Raw genomic sequence first — 15,015 nt, 5'->3', positions numbered from 1 at the left:
TGTACTAAAATTTTCGAAATTCAAGCAGTTTAAAATCTTGACTGTCATGCAAGATGATAATTATGACATTCCACCCATTTTAATGAGCAAACAGTTCCAAAGTATTACTGTACCTATGCAAGCTTATTGGACTTGCTGTGGTATGAATCATCACATTTTTACATCCTATCTCATTGTTTTCCGAAAAATAAAGGATACAAAGTTTTTGTCAATTGTTGCCAACATACTTTACATTTCACTTCAGTGTGATTCATTGTGCGGTTGCATATGTGTACCATGAATAGATATAACATAGAACTATATTAAATGGGTTAGTCAAATACTGGTTAGTGATTGGCTAAACACAGTCACATGATGGAGGCACATTGGTTATGTTCGCCCATGGGCAGAACATTTTTGCAATGTTCCCCCATGGGAGAACATTTTCATGTAACAAATGACAAACGATACCAAATGATTGAACAATCATATTTTTCACGCAATCGATAGGATAAATTTGCCTATTCCATACAATGTGAAAAAGCAGATGACCGATTACTGTAATGCGTACAAAAGTGTGATAATTTGACTAACCCATATAATATAACACATGATGACTTTTGTTGTAGGGAACATGTACCAAACGTTCCACCCTCAGGGTTTGAAATGCTATTTCGGGAGGCTATAAGTCCCTCAATAGCATTTCAAACCCTTCAGGTGGAACATACGATTTGGTATATTCCCTCTCCCACCAGTCATCATCTATATAATATCTATCCATGTCTATATATATGTGTATATAGGTAGATATAGAGGAGTAGAGAAAGAGATGGATAAATAGATAGGTAAATACAGTAGATGGATAATAGATAGATATTGTATACGCCAAATATTTCTCAACATTTTATTTTCGCGAATTTCGCGAGTCGGATGGTATTCGCGAATTTAAAGACACACAAAAATATTGACTCTGATCCCGATATAGATGTTACCTGCACATATACATTTCTCCATTCAGTACTACAGTAAACTCCACGATTGCGAAGTTCAACACTCACGAAATTGTTGGGAAGTCCCAATTCGCAAAAATTTAGACTTGCTAAATATATGGCGTATACAGTAAGTAAATAAATAGATAGATACCCTCGGAAATACTCAAGCATTTATCGTCAGTGCGATACATCACGGCATTGCTACATATTTACTGTACAGAGAGCCGACTTTTAAGAGTAGTATCTTTTATTTTTCACATATACAACATGGCACAAAATAACATTCAACATAAGTTACATAAGATAAAAGTCTAACTATGAGATTGAAATGATAGAAAATCAACAGTCTTGTTCTTTGTACTGAAATGTCAACATATCAAACACAGCTTTTTCTATTCTGCAGCTCACAACATGTATCAAATATAATATATACGTGTATGCAGACAAAAGGGAGGGTTATTGTGTGATCAAGTAATACAAATTGTGATAGGAACAGTGCAAACATAAATTAGTTCTGTAGGAATCTGGTGTACTTTTAAAACAAATTTGAAGAAGAATAAAAACAAATAGATGAAGAAGAAGAGAAATATGCCAAGGAATGAGAAGTGACAGAGATACGGAAATAGCAGATACCCTCTTTGCCATGTTATATGCATTCTCAGAATTAAAGTCTTCTTTTGTTACAATCAAAAAACTGAGAATGAAGACTTAACCTGTTATAATCTCTACACTCCAATGGATCTGTAGGTTTTCTGAAATAACCACCATGAGAATTCATCTGGCACACAAATCAAAAAATTACCGGTACTGCAGATAGCTTATCTCTTATCTGTCAGACATACATTGTAGTTCAAATAAACCCTTTGTTCAAGACAAACAAAAATCATATGTTTTTGACAAGAAACGAGACATTGTAATATACAAGTATGTACAGAATATATACATGAGGTTACAAAATGAGAACCTACATCGTCAGCCTTTAGAGCGCATCAACAATATCACGGTAAAGCAACACAATGACAGTGATACATACAATACTGCATATTTTCTTTTGAACCATATCAGAAGGAAGACGGAAGAATTACTCATAAAATAAAATTTCATATTTGCTCATTCATTCTGTAATGTGGTAAAATGTCTTTATGTGAGTGAAACTATTGCCTTACTTTTTTTTTTTCATGAAGAGGTTGAAATGTCAGTCTTGTTTTTTCTTTCTCGAAATTCTTATTCATTTGTTTTCAGACAGCTATTTCGCACAGGAACTTGTCCAGTTCTACATTTTGTCTTGTTTTCTTTGATAAATGTTCTGATGACATTTTCCATACAGTTCAAGGCCAATTACTTTTTAGAAAAATTACTCACACAAGATCATGCATGTTATCTCTTAATCTATTAAATTATCCAGTAGGCCTATAATCCAATTGGAAACCTGGAGTGTTGACAACAATCTGTGAAATGACTCCATTATGGAGTGTTCAGCAGTCTTAAAACTGGACCATGCATCAAGTCGAGAATTTACTACATGTATTGCAGATTCTCCTTTCAGAATAAACTGTAGTATAGCATCCTTTACAATATCTGCCATAAAAGTCATCTAATGACAAACTATGATTAATGTAGCTAGCAATATGTATATTTAAAAAAGAATGCTACACTAAAACTCCTCAATCTATTTCTAAGACTATTATTAAAGAGTCTTTTTGTATACTGTTACAATTTCCCTTATAAATGAGTAGAGTATTCAGTTTTTTTTTCACTCTGCTGTGACATGATTCAAAAGCTACCATAATACAAAACAGGAAAACTTAAAAAAGCACTGGTTTACATAAAAGTTCTTACAAAGAAAGGGGAAGGGGAGGGGGTAAATACAGGCAATTTTTTGAAGATCAAATGGAGTTAAAATTCTTGTGTTTGATTTAATAATGTAACAGGATTCGACCCCCCCCCCCCAAAAAAAAAAAAAAAAAATGAATCAAACTGGATGAATAACAGAGATTTTGCTGCCTTTTCCGTGTTAGTACAGCATCTTTGCACTGCATGGAGACTGCAAAAATGACAACCTACATCACATGAATAGAACATTAACAAATCACTTGAATAGAAAGCTGGATTACCTCTGCCTTTCAGGCACTTCAAAAGAAAATTCAAAATGACTGACTACACGGTGAGGGCTGAAGCGCATTACAATTACAGTGCCTGTTTCTGGCTTTTTCCTAGCAGCATTGTTACTAACTATAGCTTCATTTTAAATCAGTAAAGCTACTGAATGAATATGACCATTGAGTATTTGATATATTTTTTCGTGTGTCACACATCTGTGCATTATTATGCACCCATCTTTGATGATAAAGCTTGGAAAATCTTTATACAAACATTGAAAACAAAGCAAGTGATGACAACATGATTCTTTTATAGAACTGTACACATATTGTTTGAAGCACGGGTGCTTATGCGTTAGGCACTATCATCAACTCTCTTGATTAAATATGAAAGTAGCACCTATTTCACATGTGCCCTGCACTGACACTGTACAAGCAAGCAAGTGAATAGTCAATGACAGTCAATAAACAATACATGACAAAAAAAAAATCTATAATTCTGCTCATACTAGCTTTTTTATCAGTTTTTAGGGTTACAAATCAAGTTAAAAATGTAACCAAGGTGTCCAGATTGCTGGGTGATGTTTTAAATGGTCCAGTTTTGACTGTGAGCTGGTGATAAAGAGAGAAAAAATGAATAAAAAATAGATCGATACATTGTGTCTGTAAGAAACTGCAATGCCTATGAGCCTTGGACACGTAAGCATGAACCTTGATTGAATGTTCAGAGTTAAAAGACATGATTGCATGTATTGGAGAGCTCCGACTAGGACCTATCAATCCCTCTTTTCTTTACATGAAATCAGAGTAAATCATACACCTGCTGCATCTGTTTTTTTCTGTTCTTTGGATGATATCAATTTTCAAATGCTCTCTTCACTTTAAGATTATATTGCTGCTTCATCCATCATCAGAGAATCTCATTCATAGCGTCGTCGGCTGATCATCATACCGTCACCGACGACATCTTGCGTCCCTGGCCGCACACCTAGCTGCTCCTATGCATCTTGAGGCACACAGAACTGCATGGTTGGACAAAGCAAGAAGCATATTGCACAAAAGTCATTCTCTTACAACTCTGCATCTTATGTATTATTAATTCATGTAAATATCGGATACTTGAATATTATAACAAATACAAATTACATAACTACCAAAGCCAGTTTGGTTATAATACAACATGTAGTTAATCTATCTAACTCATTGATTACCAGATATAACATGGAAAGAATACCTTCACTGATTCTAGAAGGCTGTGCAGAATAGCATCAACTATGGTAAAAAACAATGATGCTGAAAGACTGGACAAAATAATGTGCATGTAGCAATGCTGGCTGAAATGCAAATTAATCCAAGCTGAACTCACGCAACAACTGTGTCTAAAATTTATTGCAGTAGTGATCTGAAGCAAGAAAGAAGTCTTGAAGTCATATTGGACCCCACACAACCTTTATATCCAATTGATGTACATACCTGTTCCACAGCGTGGTCCGGCAAAACCGTAGGGGCACTCGCAGCTGTATGGTCCCACGCATTTCCCACCGTGTAGGCACGGCACCACGCATATCGGCCTGTTTTGAACAGCTGCTACAGAATTGAACCCTGCAGAGAAAAATGCAACGTGTGAACGTCGAGCCGTCTAGGCAGGTTCGCAATCAAATGCTAGAGTGATGCTCTCTTTCATTTCTATTCTGTACACTGTGAACCTCCTACCAACTCAGTTTGACAGCACCTTGACTTGTGCCTCATTACAATCTCTAATAAAAACACTATCAAGGTGTGATTTGTTCCTTCCAGTAATCATACAAAAGGGTTACTTCCCTTCTGACATGATTATTACGATAAATCTTTGTCATTATCCTATTTTCTGGTGGACAAGAGTTTTGAGTCAGTTTGTTCTTTATCGGAAAACATAAATAATGTTTTTCACATCAAAGCCCATCTCATAATTAGACAGAATAATGCAAATAATTACATATTCCAGTTAAAACCATTGTATAGAACAATAAAAGGAATTGCAGACAGGATTAGCCAGTTTGCAGCTGTCACTGACAAGCCAATATGATACACATAGGTACAATGATCAAGTTTTTGGTATTAAATTACCAATCATTCATTTGACAATACTAACTGATGATGTCACTTTTGTTTCCAGTCATCTGCAAGACATGTTTAGCATTCTAGCATTTCAGCGCAGGAGAAAGGCCTTTGTTGATGTTTTACAAATACATTCTTTGTTATCGCCTTGGTAGTAACAATACAAATTGACACACATCAATCTAATTTTAAACGGGATAAAGCTAGATTGAAATTGAAGTGAGTGACTTAAAAAGGCCATAAATGTACATCTTTAACTTTATAGCAGGCATTATTCCCTGTTGGAAGTATGATGTAAGTATTTTTGAGTGTTTCAAAACTCACTGATGCACACAGGAGTGGGATGACTCCATGTGTTGTCTGGCAGACAGGTAGTTGAGCTGCTCCCCTCCCTGTAGAAGCCTCGGTGACACCGGAAACTGACCACGTCCCCTGGCAGGAAACTGTCTCCGTGGGCAACGCCATTGTCCGGGGAAGGTGGGGGACCACACCCGCTGGGGATGCACCTGGGTAGGGGGCGACTCCAAGTCCCATTTGCCAAGCACACAACTTGGCTGGCTCCAACCAGGTAAGAATGCCCATTGCAGGATGTGAGCACAGTAGTGCCGACTGATGTTGAGGTACTCGACAGGATTACATTCTCTGGAGCGACAAGTTCAGGACAGGTGGCTGGAAGACACTGGGGTGGAGGGCTACTCCAGTTCAGATCAGGCTGGCAGGTGGTGACTGTCTGGCCAACCGCTCTAAAGCCTTCATTACAGAGGTAAGTCACTGTTGATCCAAATGATAAAGAGGTGTGTTTTGCCCGACCATTTTCTGGAGGCAAGGGTTCACTGCAGGAGCTGGGTATGCAGGAAAAGTCATTCATGAACCAGGTCTGATTTGCCAGGCAGTGAACGACGCCATTTGATGTCGCCTGATATCCGGCCTTGCACTCCAGCTCCACAAAATCACCAACTACAAATTTGGTCTTGTTGGCTGGATAGAGGGCGTACTCTATGACTGGCAGAGGCTGACAGAGTTTGGCCTGGCAGGTGGGGGAGCTCTCACTCCACACACCACTGGCCAGGCATCCTCTTCGCTTCGATCCATTGATGACGAATCCCTCGTTGCAGGAATAGATGGCTGTGCTGCGGTACACCTTGCTCTCCACGACCACCCGACCATTCTGTGGATGCTGCAAGGGGCCGCACCTGATTGCCTGACATGCCGGAGCAGGGGGATACCATGTCCCATCGGCCATGCATCTAAGAACAGGCATGCCCCGCAGGACATATCCAGAGTGGCACTCGAATATTGTAGTGCTGTTGAATGTTAATGACCTATAAGTCCTGACACCATTCTTGATGATGGGCGGGACTTCGCAAGATATTGGTCTACAGCTGGGTCTCCTCCCACTCCAGGTCTCGTCCGCCTGACACACCCGCCTGACCTCACCCTGGATCTTATGGCCCGGATGACATCGATAGTGGATGTGGTCTAAGAACTGCATCCTCCCAAAGGTGATAATATCTCCATTCTCAATGCTGGTCGGTGTCGGGCAAGTCACAGGAACGCATTCAGGCACAGCGCCACTCCACTCCCCACCTTGTGTGCACCTTCGTGTGTGGGCACCCACCAGTCTGTACCCCATGTCGCACCTGTACCTGGCTATACCGTTCAGAGAGGTGTTAAAAGTCATGACCGTACTGTGAGGTGGCGTCACTGGCATTCCACAAGATATCGGCTCACAGCTCTGCACCACTTCACTCCACAAAGCCGTGGCCTGACACACCCGCACTCTATTGCCCACCAGCACATAACCCATGTAGCAAGAGTACGTGCTCTGAGATCCAAACGTAGTGGTGCTGAAATTTTGGAAACCGTTGAGGAGTCCTGGAGGCTTGCCACAAGATACTGGCTCACACTGTGGAGCTCTGTCACTCCACTCTCCATTTGCCTGACACCTGTGGATCCCTTGTCCTCTAATCTCATAGCCATAGTCGCAAGTGTACTCAGCAATAGTTCCAAATATGGGTTGAGTAAAATTCATTGTCGCTGCTCCATTGGGTATTACCGCGGGAAGGCTACATTCCACTGGCCGGCAGTTGTGATAAATAAGCTCCCAGGAGCCATTCGCCAAACAGGAAGTTCTTGCAGACCCCTCTAGGATGTACCCTTGATCACAGGCGTATGTGGCATTGCTTTCAAAAGTGTTGCTGGTGTAAGAGGTGTGGCCGTTGAGGAGGGGCGGTGGTGGACCACACGTCACCCTGATGCAGGCTGGTGTCTCTCCACTCAGTGTGCCATCCTGGGTGCAGATCCTGGAAGTCTGGCCCAACACTTCATAGCCAGGATTGCACGAGTAGATCACCTACAGTTTTAGAACACAGAGTGATAAAATCAGAGCATTTTTAATCAAATTTTGCATATTTCTCACTTCCCTCTGATCACTTCAGTTTTCATGACAATGTATAATTATATTAAAAAGGTTCTACAATTATTGTACACTCTTTTCATCTCACATAGTTGTACTCACCTTTTTTCTGTTACCAAAGAAAGTGATGTCTATATATATATATATATATATTTTTTTTTTTTTTTTTGAAAAATGAAAAAAGTGAATTGAATATAATGACATGGGTCCTACAGTTTATCCTTCCACACGGCAGACTCGACTGCATACTGTACTTCATAATAAACCCAAACCACAATGTATGACTACAGGCATGACTACATTGCCAGCAGTAAACAAGTAAATGTGAAGGAGAAATCTTTCTAATGCTTTTGACGATTTGCATTTCCTGTCCGAAAAACTTGTGGCATATTGTCTTTGCCGATAAGCACAAATGTCCTGAATTTACCTACGAACATGAATCTCATAAGTCTATCAAGTACTTCTCTTTCCCAATGCACTTCACATTAGACTTCTACATTGAATCTTTTCACCTGTGTGTGTGTTTGTCTATTTCCAATACAAACTTACACTACAGCTGCTGTATGTCCAGGTTTGTTGATTTGTTTGTGTGTTTGTTTTTGTGTGTGTCCGAGTGGAAGGGGGAGGGGAAGGGAGAAAATTGATCAAATGTCTGTAAAGTACCTTTATAGCATGTTACAACTGAGCAGAAGTGTACTCATACAGGGTTAAGGGGATTTACAGTAACAAAAATTTATCTGCATACTGAGGTATCAAATAGGATCACAATGAGCTCACCTCATCCCCGAGAATGACTGTGTCATTCCTGATTACAGTGCCAAGTGGGAAAGCATCAGTCACTTCACATTCCACCGGTGTGCAGGAGGGAGACGCCCCATCCCAAGACCCATCGGCCAGACACTCCCTTGTCTCTGTACCTACCAGCTGGTATCCCGGTTCACAGACATAGGATACCACATCCCCGTAGTAGGTGTCGACAAATATGGCAACTCCATGGGAGGGGTTAGCAGGATACGGGCAAGAGACTGGGGTGCAGGTCGGAGGAAGGTTGCTCCAAGTGCCACGCCCGGTGCATTCGGTGGTGTTGCTGCCCACCATCTGGAATCCCCTGTCGCACTCGAACTCCGCCCGCTTTCCATAGGAGTGGTCTTCCACATGCACCATTCCATTCTCCGGGGCCTGCAGTGGTTCACAGGTTATCAAGATGCACTCTGGGACATCATCAATCCACACACCATCACCAGTGCAAAGGATGCTGTCATTTCCGACAAGACGGTATCCCTCCACGCATCCAATCGTGAGCTCTTCACCCCATTGTTGAGATCCAGACATGATGATGCCGTTCTCGGGTGCCAGGACCGGTGGACAGAAAATTGGTTCACAGGACATGTTTTTCGGCATCCAAGTGCCAAGTGCTGTACACTCCATCTGTTGGATGGTATTACTCTTGAAGCCTTCTAAGCAAGATATTCGCACAATGTCTCCAAACACATAGGGTCCAGCATCTGTAGTTAAAAGAATTGTCCATAATCGAGACTCATAATTGTGCACATTACTTTAAGCGTATCATTAAATTTTGATGACATTAATTGTGATAAAATTGACGAGTTGCTAATACCCTTTATGAAAATTAATGTTATTTAACAATCAGTCTTACAATGCTTCAATAAGTTTTTGGGTAATAGTGATGTAATGAACAGACTTGTCTTCTGTAATAAATTAGTATACAACTTTTTTCTTTTGATCAAGTCTGTGAATAGCCGAACAAATGCAAAAAAATCATTGTGACTCAAATTCATTATCACCCTAGATCAAGGACCCACTTTGGTAGCATGTAAAGAAGTTATCACATTGACAAAGATTGCTGAAAATTAAGAATGACCATGGCATTGAAATAGAAAGACCACAATACTGATCTGAAGAAAAGAGCTTCTCTGTATAAAATAGAAATGGAGATGGTAGCAATTGCCTTACAACTTTCAATAATGTGCAATCTGCATGTTAAAGTTATTTCATATATCACACCAGACAAAAACAATTTCATGGTGTACTCTACCTTCAGTAAATCCATTGTGAATAAACATCTCTTCCTCGCACGGAATGCGCTGGCAGCTGGTGTTATCTGCTTCACCAACCCACATCCCGGCTGCATCGCACTGCAGCTTGAGCGGGGTAGAGCTCTGGTAGCCTGTCTGGCAGCTGTAGTTTGCCGTGGATTCAAACGTAGTCGCGACGTAGCTCGCCACGCTGTTGAGAATCATGGGCGGAGCGCCGCAGTCACGCGGCTCACAGGAAGGGGCTGAGCCACTCCAGGTACCATTGGAGGTGCAGGTTTGTGAGCTCAAGCCTATCAATAAGGGATTAAAGACAATGTTTTTTAAAATTCTGTACGACATGATAGACAGTCTGTCCACATCAAATTTACATAACTTTGAAATGAAATAATACAATTGGTAAATGTTAACATTGAAAACATAATATATCCCAAACTGATCAGTCATGACTCTTTCGTTCTCTACAATAAACAAACCAATTTAAACTCGAACATAATCTATTAAACATAAAGGAATCTGCATCTGCAAACAGACCAAGTTCATGGACTTCATCAGCTCATATGACTGGCATCCACATAACACAATGTAGAAAAAAGGACTACAGTGTGTAAGAGGCATCCTCAGAAGTCATGCATTTCCAACATTCTTACAATATCAAAAGAAATCAGAATGAAGCATCTCCAATTCATATTCAAATCTTGGCAGCACAGTAAATATCAAAACCCTCTATATCCTTGACATGTATAAGCCAGTGTAATAGAACAACAGCAACAAGAAAGAAATCTAACAGAAGTAGCAGTCTCCAATCATTTCACATTTATAGAGCATAAGAATGCTGAAATCAATCAGCACTGGACTTTACCTACTACGGTGTATCCAGGATTGCAGGAGTACGTTATGATGCTGGAATACGTGTTCACAGATCCAGCCACACTTCCATGGGCCACAGATGCTGGTTCCCCGCAGTTCACAGCCTGGCAAACAGCGGCGAGCTGGCTCCAGGTACCATTGGCCAGGCACGTGGCTTCGACGTAGTCCGCTTCCCTGCCGAACTCAAAGCCCGGCTGGCAGATGTAGAGAACCGTCTGGTTGAAGGTGAAGTCGTAGCCAATGTACAGGCCATCTTCCATATCGGCTGGTGGACCGCAATCGATGGCTCTGCAGCGAGGAGGCGGGCCTGACCAAAGGGCATTCTTGGTGCAGTGCAGCATTGACTGGCCCTCCAGGATGTAACCATCGTGGCACTGGTACTCTATGTGACTGCCGTACGTGAACTCAAGCCCAATGATGGCCCCATGGCTGATGGTAACAGGAAGTTGACAAGACAGTGGAGTGCATCTTGATGATGAGTTGGACCACTGGCCACTTCCAAGGCACTGGATATGTGGATCGCCAAGGAGTTCATACCCTCTGTTGCAGCTTAATTCCACTGAGCTCGGGAAGGTCCAGGTGTCGCCTAGGAAGAAACCATTCTCCTGTGATGGTGGAGGTCCACAGAAGATGGGTGAACAAGTTGGTGGTAGTCCTTGCCAAGTGCCTGTAGCGTCACAGTACAGTTCCATTGAGTCATCACTGACGTACCCATGCCAGCAGGTATACCTCACTGTTTCATTGAAGTGGCGCTCTAGGGAAACATCAGCATTACTGATGACTGGAGGGTCTCCACAATTGATGAGGCTGCATAGAGCAGTAGTTGGGCTCCACTGTCCACTAGCCAGACATGTTATGATTGGATTTCCTGTCAATTCATATCCAGTATCACAGCGATATGTCACCGTCTGATCATAGGTGTGATCCTGACCTTGGTAGGAAGCGTGGAGGATATGGTTGGGAGGGCCACAGGACACAGGCAAGCAAGCGGACAAGGACCCCACCCACCTACCGTCTTCTGCACAGACAAGCTGGCTTCCCGGTGTCAGACGGTAGAATCCACTGTGGCAATCATACTGCACGACCGCTCCAAATGTGAAGGTGCCCATTGCTGCAGTAGCATTATCTGCATAGTCGTCAAACACTGGAGGATCTGCACAAGAGATTGGATTGCAAATAGGTGGGTTGCCTGACCAGCGGCCATTACCAGTGCATCGTATCTGACTCTCGCCGGATAGAACGTACCCACGTTTGCATTCAAATATGATGGTGCTGTTGAACGTGAAGTCTGTGCCATGGATAGTAGTGTGGGGTATCAATGATGGTATTGCAGGGCACTGCACTGGTCTGCACACGGGAGCGGGTGGCTCCCACGATCCCCTTGCACTGCAGTATGATGCTCTCCGGTCTGATTCGTATCCTTCCCTGCAGGTGTACCATGCCGTGCTCCGATAGCTGATGCCGTCAAATGTGACATCTGCGTTGGGGATGCTGCGAGGATTGCCGCAGACGACAATAGAACATGTCGGCACCGGGTAGTCCCACAATCCCGTTTCCTGACACTGGATGACGGGCCGACCCTGCATCCGGTAACCCTCGCTGCAACGGTACTCTGCTATGCTGCTGTACACACTTCCATTGGACGTCACCAGCATGGGGTTTGGCGACGGCACCAAGGGTGGGCATGAGATGATGCGGCAGCTGGGGGGCTCGCTCCACTGACCGTTCGTCTGGCACGTAACATTGGTAGGCCCGATCAGGCGGAAGCCTCGATAGCACTGGTACTCCGCAACGTGACCGGGGAATGCCATTTCAACACTGCGTGTGGTATCCATGGAGTACGCCACAGAGTTGGGCATGGCAGGAGGAGCAAGACATATCACATCTAAAAACAGGACAGAAATCAAGATATGTCACATTCATAGACTGCTCCAAATTATTTCATGAAGCAACGGACTCATGTTTGCTCAAGCATTTCACTTTACAAAAATTTGCTCAAAGCAAACAAAGCATATTGCATCTTAGCAGCATAACAGTGTGTTCCCCTCAAATTTGTGCTCCATCTGCTGTGCTTGCTGTCATGTAATATTAAACAGCATTTTCTTTTAAATCATATCTTTCAATCACATATGCGCCTTTGCATCACTCTTTAACCCATATCAGTGGAGGTATGGTCTACAGGGATTTAAGAATCTCATAGAAAATGGGTCAAAGATAAAAGAAGAAGAAAAGACTTCTGTCACACTCAGATGAAATTTCATCTCCATTGACTACCTATCTTTTATTCCTTTAGGTATGTTTTCAATTGTCATTAGACTGCAAGAAATCATTACTCTTGCACAATTGTCAGTTTTGTTCAAATGACTTTACTCATCAACTTCTTTTTTTTTTAAACTTTATTTTAGTCCATATGCAGAAGAAATACAGTAAAACCAGAAATATTGGCAGCATGAAACTTTGCAAATTGTCACTGGGATTGTGTAGACAAACACTTTCGCGAGCATTCTACTTTGTGAATCTTGGGTCCTCTTGAAATTTGTGAAAGTTTCATGCAAGCAAAAATTTCTGGTTTTACAGTAGCCTGCCATGTTAAGAAGTATACTAGGATTTTATCATGGTACACCATGCAAAATGACAGACAACCTTGAATAGTACAAGAATACATGTACAGTTTTTCAAAAACCAATATACAGTATGTCCCCCCCCAAAAAAAAAAAAAAAAAAAAAAAATTACAATCAGACTTTTGCATTGATAACTTCATATATGATTAAACTGTCTCAATGCTATTTCAGGGTCTAAACATATACATGTAACATCTTACCTATATTTTGCAGAAACTCCATTAAATTTGGTTAAGTGGTCACAGAGAAATGTGAATCGTTGTGAAGCATGTCGTGGATATGATTCTTCCAAGTTTAGCACTTGGACGCTCTTGGAACTGCATATCAAGGAGTGAACACAACGGACAGAACTTGGAGGGAAGGGATTCCTGACATGCTCTACAAAAATCCTTGTTTCTCTTTGATCACTGAAGCAAATCAGATGGGGTTTTCTGCAAGATGTGGGTAATAAGTTATAGTTTCATACCCTGAAATTGCATTTGGATAGATTCACTATTTTTAAAGTTATTATTGCGGAGGGTCCCATTGTATTTTTTTTTTCTTTTGACATACAGTACATGCCTCTGCCTTTGAGAGAATGAGAATAAAAACAACTCTGCTTACATCTGCATTCTGGAGCTTGTTCTGACCACTGTCCATTTGCTTGGCATTCTCTGTAGAGTGGACCCAGAAGGGTGAAATTCCTGTGGCAGGCGTGCAAGACCTGGTCCCCAAATAGGTAGGTTCGGCCCACAACGCGGCCGTGGTTCACGGGGCCGGGGTGCCCACAACTGATTCCTTCGAGTGACATGATAGAAGAAATTAAAGATCTTTGAAAGGCGTTCACCACTATCAGTAAAGGATAATGTCATACTAAAAATTAAAATTAAAATCCCCCAAATTCAAATTTGATTGTCAATAATACTGATTCTAAAAATTACAAGAATTTTTGTAACGTTTCTGCATTATTTGACATGAGCATTAATGTCATTTTGCAAAAAATGTTGTAAAGATGAACATACTTTTGTGCTCCCCTGAGAATTTATGATTTTGAGATGCAACATCTTTTCACCACAGGGACAATGAATATATATGGCAAACACATATTTACACACAAATATAAACAGACATAACATATAGTGAGTATTCAGTGGGCCATTTTATGAGTACTGACAGTATACATACTGCACTGAAAGCGTTGATAAAAAAAAAAGTAGATTTACGATTGACTCCAAAACAATTCTTTTTTTTTTGAATGGTGGAGGGGGGATTTCAAAGTTCTTTGGTAGCCATGTAGGTGTGCAGTTTAGCATATATCTTTATGAGATCACAGAAATGACAAAAGCACACCATATATGGGAGTGACAGATTAATGTTTAGCATGTAGGGAGAAATGAAAATGAGATAGAGGTGGGGAGTTGAGGGTCAAAGATCAAAATCTCACTTTCACAGTAAGGCAGGTCCGATGGGCTCCACTCCCCTGATATCTGGCACTCGGCAGAGCTGATCTCATACCGGGGTAGCTGGAAGCCGGGCTGACAGTCGTACCTCACTGAGCTGAGGGGAGTGGCTGCCTGGTAGTCATGGACCAGTCCATTGTCAGGCCGAGCAGGGGGAGGGCAGCCTAGGGATATGCAACAATTGATTTGATTTGATTTGATTTATTTATCAACTGAGTAAAATTACAATTGTATAAAATCAACATAGAAGCTTTAATCACTCCCCAAATGATCGGTCTTCTTTGTAAACTAAGCAGAGAATGCGATTAGCCGTGAAAATTTTGACATGCATGATTTCTTTAAGTGTTATATCTGTGATAAAATGTGGGTAGAAATAAGATTAGCAGAAAATTATTTACCAATTTATGTGGAGAGGCAACCTGATTATCAGGTAATTCTAATGTGCAT

The 15,015-nt window shown here is 41.5% G+C and overlaps 1 protein-coding gene across 1 annotated transcript in view; it reads right to left on the bottom strand.

The window, feature by feature from the left end:
* Window positions 1-2,960: 2,960 nt before the first annotated feature.
* LOC140236574 (sushi, von Willebrand factor type A, EGF and pentraxin domain-containing protein 1-like) overlaps window positions 2,961-15,015 on the bottom strand; it is a 69,177-nt gene continuing 57,122 nt past the window's right edge. Inside the window, exons 26-33 of the mRNA XM_072316500.1 lie at window positions 14,553-14,732; window positions 13,733-13,906; window positions 10,500-12,392; window positions 9,640-9,930; window positions 8,361-9,088; window positions 5,492-7,520; window positions 4,544-4,672; window positions 2,961-4,092 (exon numbers count right to left, since the gene is read on the bottom strand). Coding sequence (XP_072172601.1) covers window positions 4,025-4,092; window positions 4,544-4,672; window positions 5,492-7,520; window positions 8,361-9,088; window positions 9,640-9,930; window positions 10,500-12,392; window positions 13,733-13,906; window positions 14,553-14,732 — 5,492 coding nt within the window. The 3' untranslated portion in view covers window positions 2,961-4,024. The remainder of the gene's footprint in view (window positions 4,093-4,543; window positions 4,673-5,491; window positions 7,521-8,360; window positions 9,089-9,639; window positions 9,931-10,499; window positions 12,393-13,732; window positions 13,907-14,552; window positions 14,733-15,015) is intronic.

Source organism: Diadema setosum, chromosome 13 (assembly GCF_964275005.1).
Source record: "Diadema setosum chromosome 13, eeDiaSeto1, whole genome shotgun sequence".
Classification (NCBI taxonomy): Eukaryota; Metazoa; Echinodermata; class Echinoidea; order Diadematoida; family Diadematidae; genus Diadema; species Diadema setosum.
Note: the sequence above shows the minus strand (reverse complement) of the source record. Positions and strands in the feature narration are given on the sequence as shown.